The sequence below is a fragment of the Camelus bactrianus genome, chromosome 10, assembly GCF_048773025.1.
Source record: "Camelus bactrianus isolate YW-2024 breed Bactrian camel chromosome 10, ASM4877302v1, whole genome shotgun sequence".
Classification (NCBI taxonomy): domain Eukaryota; kingdom Metazoa; phylum Chordata; class Mammalia; order Artiodactyla; family Camelidae; genus Camelus; species Camelus bactrianus.
The window spans coordinates 35,184,013-35,208,820 of record NC_133548.1 but is presented as its reverse complement, the minus strand read 5'-3'; the positions used below and the strand labels follow the sequence as shown (position 1 = coordinate 35,208,820).

At 36.9% G+C, this 24,808-nt stretch overlaps 1 protein-coding gene, 1 non-coding gene and 1 pseudogene across 5 annotated transcripts in view; 2 read left to right on the top strand and 1 right to left on the bottom strand.

The window, feature by feature from the left end:
• LOC105076579 (L-lactate dehydrogenase C chain) overlaps positions 1-24,808 on the top strand; it is a 71,904-nt gene that overhangs the window by 22,999 nt on the left and 24,097 nt on the right. Inside the window, exons 7-8 of one of the 4 annotated variants that reach the window (XM_010964780.3) lie at positions 5,943-6,066; positions 11,992-12,685. The exons of the other annotated variants lie outside the window; for them this stretch is intronic. Of the exons in view, the coding sequence (XP_010963082.1) occupies positions 5,943-6,066; positions 11,992-12,156 (289 nt within the window). The 3' untranslated portion in view covers positions 12,157-12,685. Of the gene's footprint in view, positions 1-5,942; positions 6,067-11,991; positions 12,686-24,808 lie in introns of those variants that run through there. 4 annotated transcript variants of the gene reach the window in all.
• On the bottom strand, positions 9,948-11,833 carry LOC141578854 (WW domain-binding protein 2 pseudogene; annotated as a pseudogene).
• LOC123619645 (small nucleolar RNA SNORA11) lies at positions 16,676-16,805 on the top strand. The gene has a single exon (XR_006728325.1). It is a non-coding gene; the product is annotated as a small nucleolar RNA SNORA11 (small nucleolar RNA).

The window sequence follows — 24,808 nt, the reverse complement described above, 5'->3', positions numbered from 1 at the left end:
ATGATTTTGGGTAGTATTGACATCTTAATAATACTAACTCTCCAATCCATGAACATAGGATGTATTTCCTTTTGTTTATGTCTTTAATTTCTTTCAGCAATGTTTTGTGGTTTTCATTGTACAAGTCTTTCACCTCCTTGGTTAAGTCATTTCCTAAGTAGTTTTTATTTTTGATGTTACTGTAAAGGGGATTGTTTTCTTAATTTCATTTTCAGATTGTTTATTGTTATTATATAGAAATGCAATTTTTAATGTTAACTTTGTATCCTCCTACTTTGCTGAATTCGTTTATTAATTAAGCAGTTTTTTTGTGTATGTGGAATCTTTATGGTTTTCTGCATAAGATCATGTTATCTGTAAGTAGATATATTATTATGTTGAGGTAGTTTTCTTCTATTCCTAGCTTCTTGAATGTTTTTATCATGAAAAACTGTTAAATTTTGTCAAATGATTTTTCTACATCATTTGAGATGATAATGTGGTTTTCCTCCATTATTCTTTTAATGTGGTGTAGTACATTGATGGATTTTGGTATGTTGAGCCATCCTTGCATTTCCAGGAATAAATCCCACTTGGTCATGGTGTGTAATCTGTAAAATATACTGCTGAATTTGGTTTGCTAGTATTTTGTTGAGGATTTTTGCATCAGTATTCATAAGGGATAATGGTCTGTAGTTTTCTTTTCTTATAGTGACTTTGTCTGGCCTTGGTATCAGGGTGATGCTAGCATCATTGAATGAGTTAAGAAGTGTCTGAGCTTGTGCTTTTCCTTGGGCATATGTAGTTACTTTCTAATTTCCCCCAAATATGCAGTTGCTTATGTATATTCTAGACTTTAATGTTTGTCTCTCAAAAGAGGGAAAAGAAATAATAAGGGAAGAAGGAAAGTGTGCCTGCCCTTTAAATTCTTTTGTCTGCACCTCTGTTATCAGAAGCAGTAATCAGCCGTTAGAGAACAGATCACTGATATTTGGAGGAAAAGGTTTTTTTTTCAGGCTGTGCACAAGCTGCTTTGGGTACCATAAACAGCTGCTACCGTGCTAAGAACTGATATTGGCTAAAATTAACCACAATTTAACAGCAAGCCTTCCCCTGGAATTTTCAGGTTTTCAGAAGACTCCAGAGTTCCCCCCAAAGTTATATCAGACAGATTCTGGCAATACAATTACTGTCTAGGTGGGGAGAGAGATTCATGGTGCTTCCTACTTCTCCATATTCCCAGAATCCATCAGTATTTAATTTTTTTTTTTTTTTTTTTTTTACCTAGAAAACTGTTTTGTGAAAAAGCAATCTCGAAGTCATCTTCCCAGATACTCTTGCCTTTTTGGAAAGGGTCCATACCTGCTGTTAACCCTTTACCCATGATACTCCACCATGACCTGAGTGATTATCTATGCACCATATTTTCCTCATAGTTCCTGTGACAAACATGTCCTAATATTTTATACATAAAAAAGATAAGTTAGTATACTTATAACAACCAGGATCTATAAGATCCAGTAGGTAACCAGAATTCCTTCCTAGATGTTTTGGCAGTTCTTAACTAATTGTACTATCTTATTTTGCCCTTTTATTTGCTGTCATTTGTACCTTATTAAAAGTTATTGATAGTTTGAAATATTGCAAGTTATTGATATTTACTTGTGTGTTCAATATTTAATCTCTAAAGCAAATGTATTTCCTCTTCTAGTCAAACTGTTTCCATAGGGATCACATCAATTGGAAGTTTTAGGTCAATTTCCCAAAGTGTCTTTTCACGTTGATAATTGTTACTGATATATTTCATTTTCTTAAATTTCCTTAAGGGCACCTACACACCCTTTGTTATGCCACAGAGCTTTGGATGGAGATTAAATTAATGCCTAGCAAATGAAAGATGTTACAGTATCATTTTTTATCTTCCTCAACAAAAATGTCCCTTACCCATATACCATGTATTTCCAGCTATAGGGGCTATTAGAGGCCATCTCCTAGTAAATGCAGGAATCTACCTGATCTGGAGGCACAACCATAACACAGCTATGGAGGAACATGTTATAGCCAATATTGGTTTCCAAATGTCATGGAATAGCCCATCAACTTCTTATAGGGATGTCACGCTGTTAGCCTTTTGTCTGTCCAAGCCCTGGTAATTGTACTATGGTTATTTTCTTGTTAACTTGAAATACTATTGCCATAAGGAAGTAATGATTAAGATAACATTTTCCACTGAAGTCCTTTGTGATTTGAATACTAAATACTGTAGCACATTACAGATCAGTACTCATTCCAATAAGTCCTCTCAATAATGCAGTATCCAAAATGCATTTACCCCTTGGTCATTTAGCAGAGGATCTATAATTATAAAGAATCCTCAGGATACTGCTAATGTTTATCTAAAAATGACTCAATTATTTTAAATTATAGCCTCCAGTTTTCCAGTGCCTAACCAGCAATTGCAGGGGAGTGATATCATGATTTAATAGGATGTGCTTCCAGGTTCTGAATAAAGCATTTAGTTTACAATATTTGTCATTTTTCATCTTAAAATATCAGCCTTAAAACTGCTTGTTCTTTTAAGAATTTTTTATTTTTATTGACGTATGGTTGATTTTCAATGTTGTGTTAGTTTCTGGTGTACAGCATAGTGATTCAGTTATATATGTACATATATTTTTTTCAATATAGGTTATTACAAGTTATTGAATACAGGTCCCTGTGCTATATAGTAGGACCTTGTTTATCTGTTCTGTTATAGTTTGTATCCATTAATCCCAAACTCAATTTATCCCTCCCCCCCACTTTCCACTTTGGTAACCATAAATTTGTTTTCTGTATCTACAAGTCTCTTTCTGTTTTGTAAATATGTTCATTTGTGTCATTTTGATTTTGGTTCCACATGTAAGTGATATCATATGATATTTGTCTTTCTCTGTCTGACTTATTTCACTTAGTATGATAATCTCCAGGTCCATCCATGTTGCTGCCAATGACATCTTATTTCATTCTTTTTATGGCTGAGTAGTTTTCCACTGTGTGTGTGTATATATATATATATATACCACATCTTCTTTATCCATTCATCTGTTGATGGACATTTAGGTTGCTTCCATGCCCTGGCTATTGTAAATAGTGCTGCTATGAACAATGGGGTCCATGTGTCTTTTCAAATTGGAGTTATCTCTGGATATATGCCCATGAGTGGGATTGCTGTATCATATGATAAGTCTATTTTTAGTTTTTTAAGAAATCTCCATACTGTTTTCTTTAGTGGTTGCACCAAATTACATTCCTACCAACAGTGGAGTAGGGTTCTTTCTCTCCACACCTTTTCCACTATTTATTGTTTGTGGACTTTTTAATGATGGCCATTCTGACTGATGTGAGGTGATACCTTCTTGTGGTTTTGATTTGCATTTCTCTAGTAATTAGTGATATTGAACATCTTTTCATGTGCCTATTGGCTGTCTGTTTGTCTTCATTGTAGAAATGTTTATTTAGGTCTTCTGCCCATGTTTTGACTGGGTTGTTTATGTTTTTGTTATTGAGTTGTATAAGCTGTTTGTATATTCTGGAAGTTAAGCCCTTATCAGTTGCATCATTTGCAAATATTTTCTTCTAGTCCATAGGTTATCTAGGTTGTCTTTTTGTTTTGTTTATGGTTTCCTTTGCTTTGCAGAAGCTTGTAAGTTTAATTAGATCCCATTTGTTTATTTTTGCTTTTATTTCTATTGCCTTGGTAGACTGACCTAGAAAAACATTGCTATGATTTATGTCAGAGAATGTTTTATCTGTTTTCTTGTAGGAGATTTACAGTGTCCTATCTTATATTTAAGTCTTTAAGCCATTTTGAGTTTGTTTTTGTGCATGGTGGGAAGGAGTGTTCTAACTGCATTGATTAACATACGGCTGTCCAACTTGCCTAGCACCACTTGCTGAAGAAACTGTCTTTTCTCCATTGTATATTCCTGCCTCCTTTGTTAAAGATTAATTGATCGTAGGTGTATGGGTTTATTTCTGGGCACTCTGTTCTGTTCCGTTGATCCATATGTCTGTTTTTATGCTAGTACCATGCTGTTTTAATTATGTAGCCTTGTAGTATTGTCTGAAGTCTGGGAGGATTATGCCTGCAGCTTCATTCCTTTTCTTCAGTATTGCTTTAGCAATTCTGGGTCTTTTGTGATTCCATACAAATTGTAGGATTGTTCCTTCTAGTTCTGTGGAAAATGTCATGGGTAATTTGATAGGGGTTCCATTAAATCTGTAGACTGCTTTGGGTAGTATGTCCATTTTAACAATATTAATTCTTCCAATCCAAGAGCATGGGATATCTTTCCACTTCTTTAAATCATCTTTAATTTCCTTTATCAGTGTTTTATAATTTTCAGCGTATAAGTCTTTTACCTCCTTGGTCAGGTTTATTCCTAAGTATTTTATTTTTTGATGCAATTTTAAAAGGGGTTGCTTTTTTTCACTTTATCTTTCTGGTATTTCATTATTCGTGTAAAGAAATGCAGTGGATTTCTGTATATTAATTTTGTAACTGGCTACCTTGCTGAATTTGTCTATCAGCTCTGGTAGTTTTTGTATGGAGGGTTTTCTGTATATAAAAATGGTTTTCGTTCTTTATCTTCATTTTACACCAGCAGTTTTCATTTCATTAGGATGGTTAATAACTACTAAAGGATTGTGTTTTTATCCATTTTTTTTCAACCCTCTTTTCTTTCTCAAGCTATTTTTGTTAACTCCTGACAGGATAAACGTGTCATCCAGATTCCATTGGAAAGATTTGTCCCCAGTTACCTACTGCAGAGCTTTCTTCAATTCATGCATCACCAATCAATCAATTACTAGGCAAAACCTTCCTCCCTTTCCTTTTACTTACCCCACAGAGTCTTGGTTATATTGAATTAAGAATCTGAAAGTTAATCTTAATTTTGATACCACTCTTCAGTGCCTCTAATAGTGTCCATGGTTTTGGATTGATAGTCAAATCACAGGACATCACAATAAGTATAGTCCAGGCCCAGCTTTCCTGTGCCTAGCTGGTCCATTTACACATCAGTCTTATCTTTTGCAACTGAGTGTGTTGTATGTAGGCCTGGGGCCTTAAAACTGTGCCTAGGTGGTTGCAAGACTGCCTCATACAAATAATGATGCTGTACATTCTGTGTCTCTTGTCCTGGATCCTTTTCTCAAAAATATATAAACTTAGTGCTAAGTTAAAACCTCTTTGTCCTTTGAGTTTGACTGTCAGTCCAAACCTGAGACTGCTATTGGTGGCAATGCAAAAATAAAATACCTATTTATTGTAGAAAATAAGAAAATTCCTAAGCATAAAGAAGATAGTATGACCTGTAAGCCTATCACTCAAAAATAATCACTATTAATAATTTAGTGGATTGATATAATTTGAAAGTTCCTAGGAAAATATATTATGTTTTATTCAAGCCTGAGATAAGAAATTGCATGTTTAGAACTATACTATTTTCCTTTGAAAATGTATCATTAACATTTCCCCGTATTTCCACATATTGTTGATATGTACACTTAGCCTATAATTATATTAAGTTTAAAGTTACATTGGAACCCTAGTAACAATTTTAAGTGGTCAGCAGGTTATATATGCTAACTTTCAAGGTGATCTGATTCTCTGTTTAAGTATTTAAACAACAATAAAAAAAAATTAACACGTTTCATTTTGAGTTGCACAAATGACCTAGTATTCTACCTTTATCATAAACAAAGGGCAAATTATTATTTAAAATGAATAATGAAGTTTATGAGAATAATATAGAAATTTTATTGCCTATTCATAAATAACTTCAAGAAGAAATTTCTGAGAAAAATTTTAAGAGTGGCATTGCCATGTAGGTTGCTTTGTAATGGATGCTTGAAAAATATTATGTTCTCTCTGTGTCATCTTCTCATGAATTTGACTTTCTTACTTTCCACAACTGTAGTGCCTATGAGATTATCAAGCTGAAGGGGTATACCTCTTGGGCTATTGGACTGTCTGTGACAGATCTGGTAAGATCAATTTTGAAAAATCTTAGGAGAGTGCATCCAGTTTCTACTATGGTTAAGGTAGGCTTAAATAGAATCTTCACTTATCATCTTTCCTTTAATATTGTTAAGTCCTTACTATGTGCCAGGCATTATATAAAATGTTGAGAATATACTGGTGAACAAAATAAAGGCCTTGACCTCATAGAGTTTAGTGAAAGAAAGGAACTTAATAAAACAATTACAAAAGTGAATATATAACAACACATTATGGCAAGTGCTATGATGACAAACTATAAAGTCCTAAGAGTATAGAAGAAACTTTAACTACTTTGGGGAGGGGGCAAGGGTGGTGGATAGGTAAGATTTCCTAAGGAAGTAAAATGTGACCTAATCTGAATAATGTATAGGACTTGACTTGGAATGCTGGACTAATATTCCAAGCAGAGGGAACACAAGTGCAGGGGACTTGAGGTAGCTATAGGTGGAGGGCACCTGAGGCTCTGAAAAGGTCAGTTTTTGAAATGCACAGAGCAAAGGGAGCAAAGGGAAGTGCATGGTGAGGCTTGAGTAAGGAAGTAAGCAGGGTCAGGCCACAGAAAGCCTTCTTTATAAAGGAGTTTGGGTCCTTACTATAAGAGCTATGGAAAGCCACTAAAGGAACTTAAACAAGGGACTGGTTTTACAATCTTTTTTGTTGTTCTTGTTAAAAAGATTCCTGGGGCTGTGAATGGACAAAACAGATTTGAAGAGGACAAGAGTAGATGTGGGCAGACGTGTGAAGAGGCTATGGAGTAGCTCAGAATAGAGAGGATGGTAATAATAGAGGTGAAGAGAAGGGGCCAAATTTGAGATACTCTGTATTTAGGTGGTAAAAATCATAGGTCTTGATAATGGAATGAAGTGGAAAATGAGGGAGATAAAGGTCATTCTTCAGTTTCTGTTTTGCATAGTTAGATAGATGGTGATATAATCCACTGAGGAAGGGCATATTCAAAGAGAATCAGGTTTGAAGATCCTGTTTGCAGTTATAGAGAAATTGAATTTGAGGTGCCTTTGCAATATCTGAGAAGAAAAAGGCAATTGGGTACAACCTTCTGGAATTCATAAGAGTTTTGGGTTGGAGTTATAAATGTGAGCATCATCAGCGTAAAAACAGTGTATTAGGGCTCTTTTGGTTAAAAGCGACAGAAGCCAACTTAAGCAAAAAGAAGATATATTGACTCATGTAACTGAAATGCCAAGGAGGCTTGAACTTCGTGCTCAAACTATATTAGAAGAGCTATGTTTTCTCTCCATGATCTTGGCTTGTCTTTTCACTCTTTTTCTTTTCTTTCCTTTTCTTTTAATTTATTTGTGTGTTGGGAGGAAGGTAATTAGGTTTATTTATTTATTTAATGGAGGTTTATTTATTTAATGGAGTTATTTAATGCCTAGCATGCACTCTACTACTGAGCTAAACTCTCCCCACTTCACTCTTTTTCTTTTCAATTTTATTTTATTACTTTATTACTTTTTTCTGTTTGATTTGTTATCTTTTGGGGGTGGGTAATTAGGTTTATTTATTTAATGGAGGTACTGGGGATTGAACCCTGGACCTTGTGTATGATAGGCATGCACTCTGTCACTGAGCTATACCCTCTCCCTATCTTTTTACTTTAATGGATTTCAGTCTCATGTGGACATCTTCCATGGGGCAACAAAGATGGCTTCCTGCAGCTGCAGGCTTAGAGCCTATAATATCAGGACCCTGCCTCTCCCTTTATCCGTATTAGTTTCTTGATAATTGCTCTTTCTGGGATCACTTGTCCATTACTGTGATACCTGTCAGTTTAGGGAGAGGCAGTTCCCAAAAGGAAAAGAGAGATTCTGTAAACATAAAAAAAAAGAGGAAGAGATATTGGACATGCAAAGAAAATAGATATCCCTTACACATGGTAACCGAAGCCATGAATTTCAATGAGCTTGCCTTAGGAGAGAGTATAAAGTGAGAAGGCAGATTGAGTATTGAGAAATTTTAGTATTAAAAACAGAGTTTATGTGTGAGTCCACAAAGGTAACTGACAGTGGTGGCCAGAGTTAAAAGAAAAACTAAGAGAACATGGAATCATGGTAGCCAAGAGAAAGGAGATGCCTTAGAGATGAAACGATTGGTTTTCTGTTGTTTGTTGATATAAAGTCATATAAAGTAGGGATTAAAAATGCCAGGAGGATAAAGTGACAGAAGTCATTGATAACCTTAGCAGGAGATGTTTAATAAAGTAATAGGAATGAAAAAGCTTGATTGGAGTACACCAGGGTTTTCTTTACTTTGGTACTGTTGACTTCTGGGCCAGATAATTTTTCATTATTGGGGCTCTCCTTTGCATTGTGGGGTGTTAGCAGCATCCCTGACCCCTACTCATTAGATACCAGTAGCATACCAGTTTCGACAATCAAAAATGCCTCCAGACATTACTGAATGTCCCTTGGGAGGCAAAATCACCTCTAGCTGAGAATCTCTTAAATAGACTGGGGAAATTTAAACCAGTGTAAAAAGCTCTTTTGAGGTAAATGGCTATGAAATTAAGGAAAGAGAGCAGTAATTAGGAAAATTAGGGCAAGGCAAGTTTTTTTTTCCTTTAAAAAGATGTTGATGGTAGAGAAGATATTGAAAATAGAAGTAATAAGCAGAGAGGGTGGAATCCAGAGCACAGGTGAAGGTATTAGCTGTAGAAAGGAGGAGGGACAGCTATCTGTTTTAATAGGGGTAACAGAGAGAAGATAGGTAGTGAACCATGTAGATTTGTCAGTTTGGCATTGGAAGCATCTGATTACTTCTATCTTTTTAATGAAACAAGAACAGAATCATCCTCTGAAAGTCAGATGTTTGAAAAGATTTGAAATCATCATTGTAGATAGTGAGAAAAAGAATTTGATAAAAAATAAAGGCAGAATTACTGTCAGGTGGATGCTTATTTGAGGTTGGTAAGCATTCATTTTGACATAAATTAAAGATCAACTTTGTTGTGTAGTTTTCTCTAGGGATCTGAGTGCAGGAATAGAGAAAGTAGATAGCTGAATTCATCTGGGTTTGGGTTTTACTTGTAGAGTATTAAAGTGGGAGAGAGAAGAGAAAGAGAGAGAGGGAGATATGAAGGTAGGTTTAGTTTGTACACGTGTTAAAAATGGGTTTGAGGGAAGCAGGGTATAGCTCAGTGGTAGTGTCTGCTTCGCATGCACGAGGTCCTGTGTTCAACCTCCAGTACCTCCACTAAGAAATAAAGAAACCTAGTTACCTTCTCTCCCTACCAAACAAACAAACACACACACAAAAAATGGGTTTAACCTTCTGCTAAAGGGTCACAGACAAACTCAAGATCTGTGCCCTTAAATGTTATCTACATACAAATGAATAAATTACAAAAAGAGAATGAGTAATAAAGAATTTAAGAAATATTTATAAAAACTAAAAATTGGCCAGGGGTCTTAGGGTGTGGCAAAAGGGTTACAGAATGAACCCAAGAAAGGAATTAAGTTGGATATGGAGGAACCTCATAACAAGGTTCAGAGTAGGATACTTGGGGTTAGAAGAGAAGGTCCTATGAGCTAAAGAAATTAAGAAACTGGAAAGAAAACGAATTGGTTGGTTTATCCACAAGGACAATGAAGACACCAAGGATAATGACAGAAATTGGGATAGAGAGGGGAGATTGTGAGCTAGATGTCAATTTTTATGAATAAGACAGAAGGCCATTGGAGAGGGAAGAGGAGCTGAATAAGATGAGTCTCCAAAAAAAGTGGGGGATTTTTTTGGTTATTTTTAAGAGAGCAAGGGATTAATAATTTGAAAGAGACAATAAAGAGTATACAATGAATACCACATGCTCTTCCTCAGAGGTTGTGGGAGAATAAAGCCGTTACCTGCAGAGGGCTCCTGAAGAAGAGTGAGGGTGGTGTCAAATGAATGCTCCCGAAAAGAGATTGAGTAATATGGGAATTTCATAGCCTTTACTGAACAAGTCAATGGACAAGTTATATTTTATAGGAAATACTTAAACATTTGACATTAAGAGCAGAATCATTTGTATATTCTTATTATTTTTCCCAGTTACTTCATTTTTATTACTTCACATTTTCAGCCAATAAAGTTTCCAACAGTTTATTTCGCATTAAAATATTAACTGGATTTTTTGTCAAATAAATAGGGAATTCTCTTTAAATAACCATTTCCTCACTTCATGGCTAGTCTGGAAGCAAAGGAAGCAAATTTTAGCACATCCAGGGGTCATACTGCCAGCCAGGCATGGAGCTTAAAGGGAAGAGGGTAGGCTGATGGGGTGGTAGCAGGTCATGGTCAGCACACAGGGGAGGCCAGGCCAGGCCTTGGGGGTCAGGACCCCTGTTTCCAGTCTACCCAGCAGTCCCCAAATGGCATAATGGGATGGACATGCATTTCCAGGTCTAGTCCGAGATGCCCTTCTAGTATGAAGAAAGACAGCGAAAGCAGAGGGAACAAATTCTTGAAACACTAGCAGGGAAGCTGAAGGGTTTCTTCCCAGCAACTTTCCTAGGCCACCCACACCCTGGCAGTTCATGTTAAAGCTCCAGAAGGTATTGTGCTACACACAGGTAGCAACAGAATGACCAACGACAGGAAAGGGAAGGGGGAGGCAAGTGTAACTGGGGCTGGAATGTGGCTGGAAAGGGAATTTGGTTTGACAGTCTGGTGGGACAGTGGCCTTCCATGGCTCGGCACAGACCAGAGTGGAGTAAATGTGAGTATAGCTTGGCAGGGGGCCCTCAGAAGGAAGACCTGTGGTTAGTCTGATGGAGTTCCTGAGGTTGAGTATAAAGTGGCTACCAAAATGAGGGAGTTGGACTGCCATAGAGGAGGTGGCTAGGGAGTCCTCTGTGGGCCACTAAAGTGAAACAGGGATACTGAGCTCCTGAGAAGAGCCCCAGAGATGGTGAGAGGGAAACTTGGCTGAGTAGTGCCTGTGGGTTTCTCTCAACTATTGTGGGAATCTGGGAGGCACCACTCCAGCATTAAGGAGCCTCGCCCTTTCTCAATACTTGTTCCTGGTAACTGTTTACATTCAGACCTGGAGGAAGAACAAGACCTTCCCATTGCCTCCTCCAACCCTAATTCAACCCCAAGGGGTGGGGTAGGAAAAAGCCGTGGGTGGTGGGAAGAGAGGGGTGTGAGAGAGCTACTGGGTGTTCTCTTCTAGGGAGGAGGGGAAGCTGGTTTGTGGATATGTAGCCACTGTGGGGTTACCCAGGTTATAATAGACTCTGGCAGCTGCCTCCAGCCTTGGCTTCAGCTGCAGGAGTGGAGGGAACATCAGTGCTTCTGACTAGAGGATCCATGGCCCCAGGATAGGGCAGTGGCCATCACTTCACCTATTCCATGGCCCTGTCCAACACGGGAGGTCTTCTATCTCTGGTGATAGCCAGGAGGGCAGAGGTACATTCCATTGTTGACTGGCAGAGGAATTACATAAGCCCTGCTGGGCGTGTGAGAGTACCTGTAAATGTTAGGCTCCATTGGAGGCTTCACCTCTGGAAGCTTGAGAAGCCACTTGTTAGCATCTGTTGTCCAAACTCAATGGCATCCCCCAGTGTAAAGGTCAACTTATACAAATCAGAGCCTTCCCAGTCACTTCCTGCTTCAGCCTTCACTGTTTTCTTGACCAAGCATAGGCTGCCTGATCTCGCAGTCCTTTGTAAGACTGTATGGCATCCTTCTCCTTAGAAAGATGACCCAGTAAGGGGTAAAGTAGATAGTGCCTTTCTTGGTCCCTTTGAAGCCTTTGGCATGTTCTTCATGTCATTAAACACAAGTTCTTAGGTGATCATAGGACATTAGGATACTCTTGGTATTGTTGAGAATCACACCGCTGCCCTCTGAGTGATTCTTGTTGAGCTCCGTAGTCTCTCTGGTATATTCTTATTCGGAAGCTCTCTTGCATAGCTGCTTTTCCATATCAGATTACTGAATAATAACCTGATTTTGCCTTTTAGGGTTTATATGGAATAAAAGAAGAAATCTTTCTCAGTATCCCTTGTGTCTTGGGGCAAAATGGTGTCTCAGATGTTGTGAAAGTTAACTTGAATTCTGAGGAGGAGGCCCTTTTAAAGAAGAGCGCAAGCACACTTTGGAATGTCCAAAAAGACCTGACATTTTAAAACCTTTTAATCTACTGTTTTATAGAACAGAAGATAGTAGATTGTATATTTTACATTTTGAAAGTATTTTCACCTGATCTGTAAAAAATAAAAAACATTGGACCTATGACATAACTACAATCTCTCAAGGCTAGAAAAAGGAAATAGTAAAGAGATTCCTCCTCTTTATGAATCTCTCATGTCTCTATTCTAATGATATCCAACCTGTACAGATGTGAGTTATATGTAAGCATTGCTTTCAGGTTTAGTAGAATATGTATAATAATCCATTATAATATAGAACTTATGATTCTTCTCACAAAACATCACTTTTTCTAGTATTGAAACTTCATTTTTCATTAGGGCATCAGCATATTCACTTTATATTGCTTCATTAACTCCCTGTGTCCGTATGTAAGCTTTACTAAGTACTTATCTTTTAAGATTGTATATCAGAAGGAAAATAGAAATATAATTTTATGGTGTAAAAAATTAAATGTCTTCAACCCTGCAAGTATTATTCCTATTAATGTAAACTCAAATAGTTAATTTAGTCCCTCTGTTGAAATACCACACAGAGTTTAGATCATCCTCTAGGTTATTTGTTCAGCAAACTGCCACCATGCTTGCTGTGTTATGGTAATGAGGTCAGTATGACATGATTTATTCCCTCAGGTATCTCACAGTAGAGTACCTCATCTAACTGATTATTGATGAATGCTTGATAACAGTCGATTGGTAGCTCCCTCTTGGTGTCCAAGGTGGGAGTGTATGTGCTTCATATAAAAATATATTATTTCCTTGATTCCGCAAAGAATTTAAGGCCACTATAGGAAATATACAATGAAACAAAAACTAAAAAATCAAGAATAAGGCCATTTGCAAATTAGACTAGGACAGGACCAATGCGAAAACTTAGAAGGCATATATGTAGGCCCTGAAGACTTAATATGGCTCTCATGGATGCAAACCCATTTGGCCAGAGAGTTAAGGTTCACCATCTGTTATTCTTGCTATTTGATAGCTTTCATTTTAGTCATCTACTACTGAACATGATTAGTTTCCCATTATTTTGTTTTCTTTCCTTTCTTTTTAACTCTTCCCTTGAATGTACAAAATATGGTCATGAGAGAGAGTTTAATTAGGATGGGGGGAAAGGGGAGACTTATATGGATTTTGCCTTTTTTAAGCAACTCTTTTCCTAAAATTAAAACTTCATTTTAGGAAATCCTTGCAGAGATCGGAAGGCTGCAAGATGTAATTTCTAGAAAGTAAAACTGCTCTACATCATGTATTCTCAACAGGGGAAATATTGCCCCAAGGAGGTGAAAATTGGTTCTTGGGTGGGAGGTTGGTAAAAAAGAATCTTTGATATTTCAAAGGTTTGGCTCTCCAAAGCTCAACCCTACCAGACAAAATTCTCATTCCATAATATTTAATTCCATGACGTGGGGGTGGGTGGGGGAGCTGGACCATTAGGATAATGTCTGTCTGAAAAGGCCCTTGAGGGAAAGATAATGAAAAAAAGGATGAGAAATACTGCTCTACATTTTGTAAAGGAATTTGCCAGATGTGTATTACGTTTTATGACTCACAAATGAGTTAGAAAACAGTTAATTAGGTAGAATGTGGTGGGAGAAGTAGAAACCTTGGTTATCCCAAACTAAGGGATGAGAGGGAGATTTTAGATTCTATATTTGACGACTTCATAAATAACGAGCTGTAGACGTAGTTACCAATCGTATATATGGTTATCAACTAGCACTGCCCTGATCAAACTCTTAGGGTTTTTTGTGTATTACTTAAAAGTCCCCTTTGCATCGAGGGTTTTTTTTTTTTCCTACTTCAGCTCATATTTGTGGGTGGTAAAAAGCCCTGATATCCCTTTCTCCTACAGCCCTGGTGAAAAATTCCCAACCAAAAGTCAAAAAGCCCTTCTTGGATACATCTAGACAATGGTTAGAAATAAATTTACTTGTGTTCTCTGGTGGATGGATTCTGGGCAAGTACTCCGTTTGATAGCCAAGGCCCACTAGTTCACAGTGCCTGCTGCACTTGGGGCACTTGGAGCCCAAGAAGCCTCTCTGAAGTCGGCCAACCACAAAAACCTCACCCTGCAGTGGGCACGCAGGAGACTGGGCGCAAGCGCAGTGCCTCAGAGTCCACTCCCTGGCCTCGCGCCTGCGCCAGGGGTGCTTGGCCCTTGCAAGGCCTGCACGAGCGGAACACTGCCTTACACGCTGCCTCGGTAGTCAGCGGTTTTCCTTCTTTGAACGTCAACCAGCTTTCCCGCCGCTTTCCTCCATTATCTTCCTGTTGAATGGGCGGCCATGAGCTGGGCTGCAGGAGCGCTGATGACCAGCAGGCGAGGGCACGCCGCAGGAGTTTATTTCTTTTGCTCAGGGGTGGCTCAGTGTCCCCTCCAGGAGGCATGCTTCTCGCTCAGGGGCGGCTGGCCCTTCACCCGTGTGAGTGTGGTTGGAAGTTCCCGCGCGCCTGGCGTCCGGGGCCTGTGGACTCTGGGCTTGCGCACCCTGGCCTCGGTCCTGGAGCTGAGAGCTGGGGGAGGAGGAGAAAAAGGAGGAGGGACCGAAGAGCCTTCCCGGTGGTAGGTCTCATTTTTGGTAGAGCAGCCCTTTTTCCTTCCTTCACTCTTAACTCCTCTTTACTGTACCCACCTTTCTCCTCCTCCCTTTGGTGTGCGTCTTGGATGCTGGGCTGCTGGCCAGAAACTACCCAGCTTCTTTGCTGGTCCTGTTTGTCACTCCCCGTTGTGTCTGCAGCACCTTCTTCCCCACTGGGGCCCAGGAGTTCTCTATTATATGTCTCCTCTCACTTAAGGCCAATTCCAAATCTGGAAGTGGCTTCACAGTTTTCCCTCAAGATGGCAGCCATCAAGCATGAACTTAAAATTCACTTCAGAAGAGGCCATTCATCACAGTAAGATCTTCATTATAGGAACTGGATCGGTTGCTATGGCCTGTGCAGTCAGCATCTTACTAAAAGTAAGTTATGTATTCTGTGCTATTGAGTTAACCAAGTTTTCCTCAGTTGGAGGCAAGGCCACTGCATGTGGTTGTGCAGGTTGTGTCTAGTTCGGGGGTGGGGGGGTCCTATCCAGCCCCTGCTGGCTTATCCCAGAAGAACAGGTACTCCTCTTAATTGTTCTACCCAGAGGGGGGTCTTTTTCTAGTTCTTTTTTTTATGTTTTTTTTTTAAACATTTTTTATTGATTTATAATCATTTAAAAATGTATCAAATTCCAGTGTAGAGCACAATCTTTCAGTTATACATGAACATATATATATTCATTGTCACATTTTTTTCTGTGAGCTCTTGTGTATATTCCCCATGCTATACAGCATAATCTGGTTTATCTATTCTACAATTTTTTTTCTAGTTCTTAAGATAGTATCCTACGTGTTAGAAGTGTCACTGTGTGAAAGCATGTTGACACTTCACTTTCACTCATGTATTGATAGTATGAGATGCCCCTTTGCTTGACTAGGAAACTCAGCTCACAAGTTAAAAAAACTGGGGGGAAAAAAAAAGTGTGCAGCCTATCAGTTTTGGTAGGTGTCCTGCTAGTACCAAATACAATAGTCCTTTTCCTTTAAAATCTCTCTCCCATTTCCTAGGCTCCATCTTTATTTCCCTACCTTCTTTGTTCATGTTAGATTAATTTTAGTGTTTAGTTCTTTTTAGTATTGATATAGCTAATAAAGTTGGGTTCCACTTTTAATGGATAAGCACAGGATTTAAAAGATCTAACCCCTTTCTAAGAATGTTACCCTGATCTGAACCCATAATATTTTAGTAAATCATAATACATTCTTTGAACTATGATTTGCTTTTATTAATGGAGTATCTGTAAGATGTCTTTAATCTACCTTTCTATTGCCGTTAATCCTGGCATGGTATTAGATTTAAAGGATTGGCTCTGGATTTCATGTCTAGATGATATAAGTATCCTTAAGGCACTGAGAGCATCAGCTGCTGTCAACTGCTGCTTCTGGCAATCATATGAATTCCTCATGACACATTTTGTCCTACCAGCTGTAATGCTTTCATCAGCAGTGTCCTCATTGCTAAGAAGGATACCCATATCTGAAAACCAACACCAACATTGATTATAATGATATTAACAATTTTCTTTGCATACATAATCTAATACAACCCTGAAAAGTAATTATTAGACCTATTTTATAGAGGAGAAAAACAGCAAGACTATCTCAAGTTGCATGCATAGGTAAGTATATATAGATAATATATACAGAAAACCTTGGAGTGAAAGGTTTATTTTCTATCTCTGCTTTGAAGTGTCTTTCTGGGAGGGATTGAGCTCCATCCCTATAAAAAGATAATAGCCAGAGCCCCGAGAGCTTGCATTCTGTGATGTTGCAGACTATATAGCATTTGTATAGCTTAGAAAATGTGGTGTGCAATCCTTTTACAAAGCCCTAGGTCAAGTCTTACTTTAATCTCTCCCTCTTCTGGCTCTAGAGTCTACAACTTTTTTCATTCAAGAAATGGTGATATTGGGGTGTTCTCAGAGCAGGGGGCCTGAAGAAGTGGTTCCTCTGTTTATAACACACCCAACAGGAACCTGGGTTCATTATGACAAGAGGCGCAAAACTTGGGGCCCTCCTGTGAACAAATAGCCTACACGTGTCCCCCTGCACCTCCAAATGGCTGCTAGGCAGGACCAACGGGACAGGGCTCAATATTGGAAGAAAAGCTGCAGTATTTAGTGGGGGAATTTGCCACCTAGAGCCTGTCTGGCCCATGCATGGTTAGGCCATGAGTGGTCTTGTAGACATGAAGGCTTTGAACCTCTTTTCAAGGGAAAAAAGAGATTCCATATGCCATTCTGGAGTAGAGAAGTTTTTTAGAGCAGTGAAAATACTTTGTATGACATCATAATGATGGATATCTATGTCATTATACTTTTGTCCAGCCTAAGGTGAATTGTGGACTTTGGTGATTATGATGTGTTGAAGTATGTTCATCCTTAGTTTAAAAAAAAAAAAGTACGATTCTAGTAAATAAAAATAACGACTATGCAAGTGTGTGGAGAGGGGGTATATGGGAAGTTTCTGTGCCTTCCTGTCAATTTTGTTGTAAAACTAAAACTACTCAAAAAAAAAATCTTAAAAACAAGAAAACTCAGGGTAGACATTTTCGGCAAAACTTTGGTCTCAGTTATATACATATATATGTGTGTGTTTGTTGGATTGTGATGTAAAATGTATTTTTTAGGTCAAAAAAGTTTGCAAGCCACTGTAGTTAAGTTACACTGGCAAATAAAAGCAAAAGTTAACCTCAAAAAAAAAAGATGGTGATATCTTAAAACTTCTTTGCTGATAAAGAAGGAATTCTCAGTAAGAATTGTACAAATCTAGTAGAGAAACAGCAATGTCTTTGAAAATTACTGAATTATACCATAATACAGAAACTTTAATTACCATAAAGTGATATCCGTGAGGGCAGGAATCTTATCATTTAGTGTTGTTTCCTGAGTCTAAAAGAGTGCCTAGTGTAATGACACTTAGCAATTAAATGAAAGATTTGCTAAAAGCCAAATGCGTGTTAAAAGGGAAAGAGCACTCGATAGCACATACAGAGAGTAGATATTCTGCCCATCTTCATTTTTATAAATAAGGAAAGAGGGTCCAGAGAGATTGAATTAGAATATGTTTTTTATAGATTTTATTTTTTAAAGAATAGTTTCAGATTTACAGAAATATTGAAAAGGTAGTAGTATAGAGAGTTCTCTTTACCTCATATCCAGTTATTAACATTATACCTTCATATGGTACACTTGTCACAATTAATGAACCAATATTGATATATTGTCATTAACTGAAGTCCATACGTTACTCAGATTTCCTTGGTTTTTATCTAATGTCCTTTTTCTGTTCTAGGATCCCATATAGGATACCACATTGCATCAGGCATTCATGCCTCCTTAGACCCCTCTATACTGTGAGTTTCTGTCTTAGGCTTTCCTTACTTTTGATGACTTCGGCAGTTTTGAGGAGTACTGGTCAGATACCTTGTAGAATGCCCCTCTAGTGGAATTTGGTGTTATTCTCATGGTGAGACTTGAAGTTACGGATTTGGACGAGGAAGACATGGAAGCCAGGTACTATTTTCATCATATCACTTCTAGAGTACATACTATCAACATGATTTATTGCAGTTGATGTTGACCTCAGTTGCTTGGCTAAGGTAGTGTTAGCTTTCTCTAGTATAAAGTTACTCTTTTCACCCTCTTTCCATGCTGTGCTCTTTGGAAGGAAATCCCTGTGTGCAGCTCACACTTAAGGAGTAGGGAGTGGTGTTCCTTCTCCTTGAGGGTGGAGTATTTTCATAAATTATTTGGGATTCTTCTGCATGGGAGATTTGTCCTTTCTCCCTTACGATTAATTAATTCAATCATTTACAAATATCAGTGTGGACTCATGAATTTTATTTTATATTTTGGGTTATAATTCAATAAATCTTTATTTTGTTTCTCAAATTGTTCCAGCTTTGGCCATTGGGAGCTCATTCAGTTGACTACTGTGTCCCTTTGATATACCCCTATCAACACAGGGTTGTTTTGTTTTGAGCACTTCCTTACTTTCAGGCTTGTAAGAAGTTTAAGCTTTTTTGTCTCATGTATTTTCTGCTCCAATCCTAAATCACCCTTTTTTTCCAAGGAGCCCTGTTTCCTTATATTGGAGAATGGTATTATAACCCAAGATCTGAGTGCTAGGTGTGCTCATTTCTACACAGAACATTTTAAAAACTGTCTTTCGAAGATAATTTTGTTAATATTGTATAATTCTGCTCCATACTACTACAATCTCTGTGAATAATTCAGCGTACCCAGAAAGCATTGGCATCTCATTAAGCAACTGTCTTTTCTTTGTGATATAGTTTAGACTTCTACGCTAATCAGTTATAATCTAAAGTGCTTGACTTTTAATTTCCATTAATTAGAATAAAGTAAAAAGATCCAACAATGTAAGCTGGATGTACTTAAATTACGGATACTTGATCATTTATTTCTAAGTACTAGTTCAAAGTTGCTGGATTTTTTTCAGTGAAAATTTTAATGATATGTAATAAAGATAATATGTAGTTATTTAAAACATTATTTTTCAAAAGGTAATACATTCACAAGGTTAAAAAAATAAAGGCAATATAAAAAGATATACATGGAGAAGTCACACTTTCACCCTGTTTCCATCCAAACTTTCCCCCAGACTCTGCTATAGGAAACCATTTTAAGTCAGTTTCTTGTGTATCCTTTAGTGTTTCTTTTACAAATACAAATATATTATTTTCCCTCTGTATTGCATATAAAGTAACATGCTAGAAATAGATAGTACTGTTCCTCTTTGTAGGTAACATTGCCTGATTATAGAACTATAAAATTTTAGAGTTGGAAAGGGCCTTAAATTTATTTATTAAAAAAACTTTTATTGAGCTTCCATGTGCCAGGTAAATGCTAAGCACCAGATGAGTGAAATGATAGTGACAAGGTAATCTGGGGAAAGATTTGAACAGGAAACATTATGGGAGAATCTCTTCTCAAGGAACTCATAGTCTGGTGAAAAATTTCTTTCATGAATCCCTTCTTTATCATTGGGCGGCCTCAGCTTAAACTGAAGACGTGCTCGCTACCTTCAGAGGCTGTTCTATTTATTGAACAGTTTCTGTTTTTGTTTTCCTAATTATGAGCTGAGGCATCCTTCTTTGTAGCTTGTATCTCTTCTAGTTTGGGCTTTTATATCATGATGAAATGTTGAATTGATTTTTTTTTATGTCTTATCTGAGTCTAATAATTCATAAGGTAGACATAGTTTGGCAGTATAAGAATTTTCTTTCATTCACCAGTTAATCCAGACCACTCACCCCCACCCCTGCTTGCCTAATGTCTTTTTAGTGCTTGAGTGATGAACTTGTCTTTGTGGATGCTGATGAAGGCAAATGATGGGTGAGACAGTGGGTCTGCAACATGGCAGTCCTTTCATGAAAATCCCAAATATTTTTTCTAGCAAAGATTAATGTCATAGCTAAATACTATAATATTCTAATAGTACATTAATAAATATCTAATAAAATCATCTTTATTTTACTTTATGATGACTTCCCCAGTCTTACAAAGCTGATTGCTCCCTACTCCGTACTCTCATAACTTGTTGTTCAGATTTCACTAGGTTGTATTTAATTTGTTTACAGGGTTTTTTACAACAGCAGGTTGAGTTCCTGTGAGCAGCAGTAATAGCAGTTATCACGACAGGTATCATTAATCATTGCCCATTTTGTGCCAGCCACTGAGCTAAAGCACTTTAATTTTATTTAATAAGCTCAGCACAATTCTATGATGTTTCACAGATAATGCACCTGCAAACTGACGTTAAATAAAAGTGATGGAGCAAGGATTGGAACCCAATTCTTTTGACTCAAAAGCCTAAGATCTTAAGTATTGTATTTTATTTACTTAACACCCAGGAGATAATTGTGTGAACAAATGAATGAACCAATATCTTCTTGTTCAAGGGTCTTTTCACACCAACTCTGTCTCTGAGTAAACATTCTCATTTACCAGACCAATGTACATGTTGACCAAGAGGTCTAGACTATAAAGTGCAAAATGTGTTAGGAGGTTGTTAAAACAAATGTACAAGGAAAACTTAGTACTAATTTCCTGAAAGTAAGAGTGCTGTGGGCATAGTAGAAGATCTAAGAGAGCCTACTCTTTAGTAAAAAGTGTGGTTATTAAGCTAAACAGGAAATGTATACTTAAATGTTCAGATGTTTTCTCCCATAATCTGTTTTCTGTTTGAATCTTTCCCCAGATTACCTTGTCACTGCAAACTCAACATAGTGATTATCACAGTAGATGCAGGCCAGATAAAAAGAGAATCATGCCTTGATTTAATTCAGTGAAATAAGTCCATGTTTAAATTTATGATTTCCAGTATTATCCAATATAGTCCCCACTGCAAACTGATTGTTTCCAATCTAGGTCACCTTTATTTTGGCTGTTCAGTGAATAAATTTTTTTTTATGAGAGTTGGTTTAGTAATGTGGTAGAAAAAATAATTTAATGAGTATTAAACACTAAACTACCAATATAACCAGAATCTCTTCCTGTTACTTTAACATATATTTTGCATAGTTGTAATCAGTGTGTGTACCATAATGAAGATTTCTTTAAATACTAGTGTATATGAAAAGATGATTTGCTTAATCACAGGACTTTCAAGGTTTACCTTCTAAAGACTTTCACAGCTGAGCTGTTTTCCAGATTGCTGAGGGTGCTGAAGTGAAAGCACTATAATTTATTAACTTTCCAAAATTGTACTAGACTCTTCACAGGTACATGCACAGAGTGGACAAATTCAAGTTATACTTTGGAGATAATATGCAGGACTGCTGATAGAGAATTTGTATAATGAGGGACAGGGAAGAGTAAAAAATGACTTCTAGGTTTTTACCTTGAGCAATTGATTGGAATGGTGGCTCCATTTACCTGGGTTGGGATGCTTTCAAAGAGGTAGGAGTCAGTGAAGAGGTAGGAGGGAGTGTTGGGTTTAGGGGAGAAAAATCAAGATTTCCAATTAGGACATGTTAAATTTGAGATATCTGAAAAGGCATTCAAGAGGAAATATCAAACAGGTAGCTGGTAGCTGATTATGAGTCTGAAACTCAGAAATCTAGGCTAAGTTGGGATATTCAGTCAAATTACTATATTTTAAAGTCATTTGGAATAGTTTTTCTCTGTAGGTAGGACAAAACTTAGTACATGATTTTGTTCATTTAGATTTTGTAATTGAGGAACTGCTATTTAAATATTGTTTTATAATTTTATGAAGTATTTACATGGCTTCAACATCAAATCCAGAGATCAAGAATTATTCAAAGTCTGTCTTCCATCCCTGTCCTTTTCCCTATAGCCTCCATCTCTTTTTAGATAACCATTTACATTTTTTGTTTTATCATGTATAGTTTAGTATTTCTATGTACACTTTTCTCTATTTCCCTACTTTTTTCAAATCGTGGTGATGAAGATCACTCCGTATTAGTATTTAGAGATATGTTGATTACTGTCGCTTTGTGGTAAGTTTTGAAATCGGGAGGTGTTAAATCCTTCAATTTTGTTCTTGTTCAAGGTTGTTTTGGCTATTCCGAATCCTTCACAACTTAGGAAATTGAAGTCAGAAAAGTGTGAGTTAACATCAGCTCTTTGAAGTCTGTTAAGGCTTATTTTGTGACCTATTAGTAGACAGTCTTTGTAAATGTTCCTTATGTATTTGGGGATGATGATCTTTCTATAGCTATCCATTTACACTTACTAATATTATTGTTTAGTTTAAATTATTACTAATATCTGATTATTTAATTATTACTGATCTATCAGTTACTGATAAAGGTAGTTAAATTGTCTACTGTAATTATGAGTCAAATCCACCTTGCATTTTCCAAATTCTTCCTGTGTATATTGAGGCTATTTTACGAGTTGTATCTAAGTTCATGATTATTGTATATTGTTGGATTATTTCCTATATTATTATGCAATATCTCTGTTTATCCCTATTAATGCTTTTTTATTGTTTAAAATTCTCTTTTGTTTACCATTACTATAGCCACACTAGCCTTTTGGCTAATAGTTGCCACTTTTTTAATTCAGTAAGAAAGATCTGTTAAAATAATGTTTTAAATAGTTCATACCCAAAACATCAGACTATACGAAAATTTGTTTTACCATGCCTTGTGGCACTAAGGTCTGTTTTGCCTGACAATTATATTCTGTTTATACTCGTTTCTCTCTGTTCCCCTCTTAACTAAGATTTTTGCTCTAAATGGATTATTCTGAGAAAAATTATTTTTTAAAAGACTTGATAAGGGAGTGTTGATTTGTGTTTCTTAAATTTTTTATGAATGAATGTGTGTGTTTCTGCACAATAGTCTATGCACATTAGCAACAAAAGTTTTTCATAATTTATTTCTATTGCGTAGATACTGTTGAAACTGTGGTATAGCTGGAGTTGGACAGGGAACTGTGTTTTTCCCCCCAACAAAACATCAGATTTATCGGTTTTAATTTAGGTAAATCTAAAAAAGTGTATCATTTTAGATGAGAACTTTTTCTGACTTGATTTTTTTCTTCTCAGTGGGTATCTTAACTTTGTAGTGTGGAAGTTAAGTGCATTTCCCCAAAACTGTGTTATTGTGAATGATTGTAATCTGGACAGTGCCCCTTTCTGTGTCTTGACTAGGGAGACGCTTGGAGTCTGCTCTGAAAGCTTTCATGGTTTGTCCTTTTAGAGCACAGATACTCAAGTGGTAAGGCTAAAAGCACCACTGGGCCGTGCACCTTCTCTGAAATATATTTAGACTATGTTGATCATATAGATATTTAATCATAAAGTAAAATACTTCCTGGGTAGGGCCTTTTAGTAGTGTTTTAATTTTTAGCACATTGATTATTTTTATAACTTACCAAATACAAATTTGAGAAAAATGAGAATGTTACTCTAATCCTACACATGAATGATTAAGATTAATAAGGCTTTCTTAATACAGCAGTAACAAGATGTAGTTTATATTTAACTTAGAACACTCTAGTTCAGAAAGGTAGGTACTGTAATTCAAGTAACATGAATTCTTCCTATTAAAAGGAGAAAAAGGGAAGAGGAGGGTGCTATGGCGACAGCAGTCCTTTTTTTCTTAAGTTTCTTCTGGCTAAGAATCCTTGAAATCTATGTAATATAAACCCTGGGTATGGAAAGGGACTTAAAGTGATAAAAGTTAAAACAATTTATAGTGGAAAGTTTAAAACTGTCACTTTCTTGTTTGGAGAATCTCTGCCAAGATGATAGAATTGTGGGCCCCATCCCTGGAGATCTTAATTTAGCTGATTCGGGGTGAGGCTTAGACATCTGAATTTGTTGTTAGTTTTGTTGAGCATTCCTAGTTGAAAACCACTCAGGGCAATCATAACAGTTTTGCTAAGGTTCAAACTATGTAATAAATGGATTTTTTGTTTCTTAATTCCTGTGTGGAGTGGAGTGAACATTGCTGGGGTCTCTCTAAGGGATCTGAACTTAAGATATAGAACTGATAAAGATCCTGAGCAATAGGAAAATGTCCACAAAGGAGTGGTTGCCAGGTAACATGTTAGTTTCACATTTTCAATACCTTGGACATTAGCTATAAGCGTGAGTTGTGCCAAAGGGATGAGATTTAGGTCCCTTAAGTATAAGTTGTTATAGCTCCTGTACTTGTCTTTGACTAGCACTTGTACGTTTATTTTTGTGTGATCATATTCACCAGATTATAAATTGTTAAGTAGTCAGGGACTAAGTCTGCCTTGCTCATTGCTGAGCCTAACCCAGTATCTACCACATAGTAGGCACTCACTTGTTGACTGATAATATATTCTTTTAAATTGTTGCTATAGTCTTTACTGTTAGTGGTAAAATTGATTTCACATTAATTTCTGGATCTCTGTACTTCCCCTTATGGCTCTGTTTTTCTGTCTTAAATAACCAACTCCTATAAGAAATTTCTGGCAGAAATTATTGATGGAAACATTTCATTTTTGTGGCATTGTCAGGCTGCCACAAAATGGATGTTCAGTGACAAGTATTTCTTCTATACTTAACTTATGTTC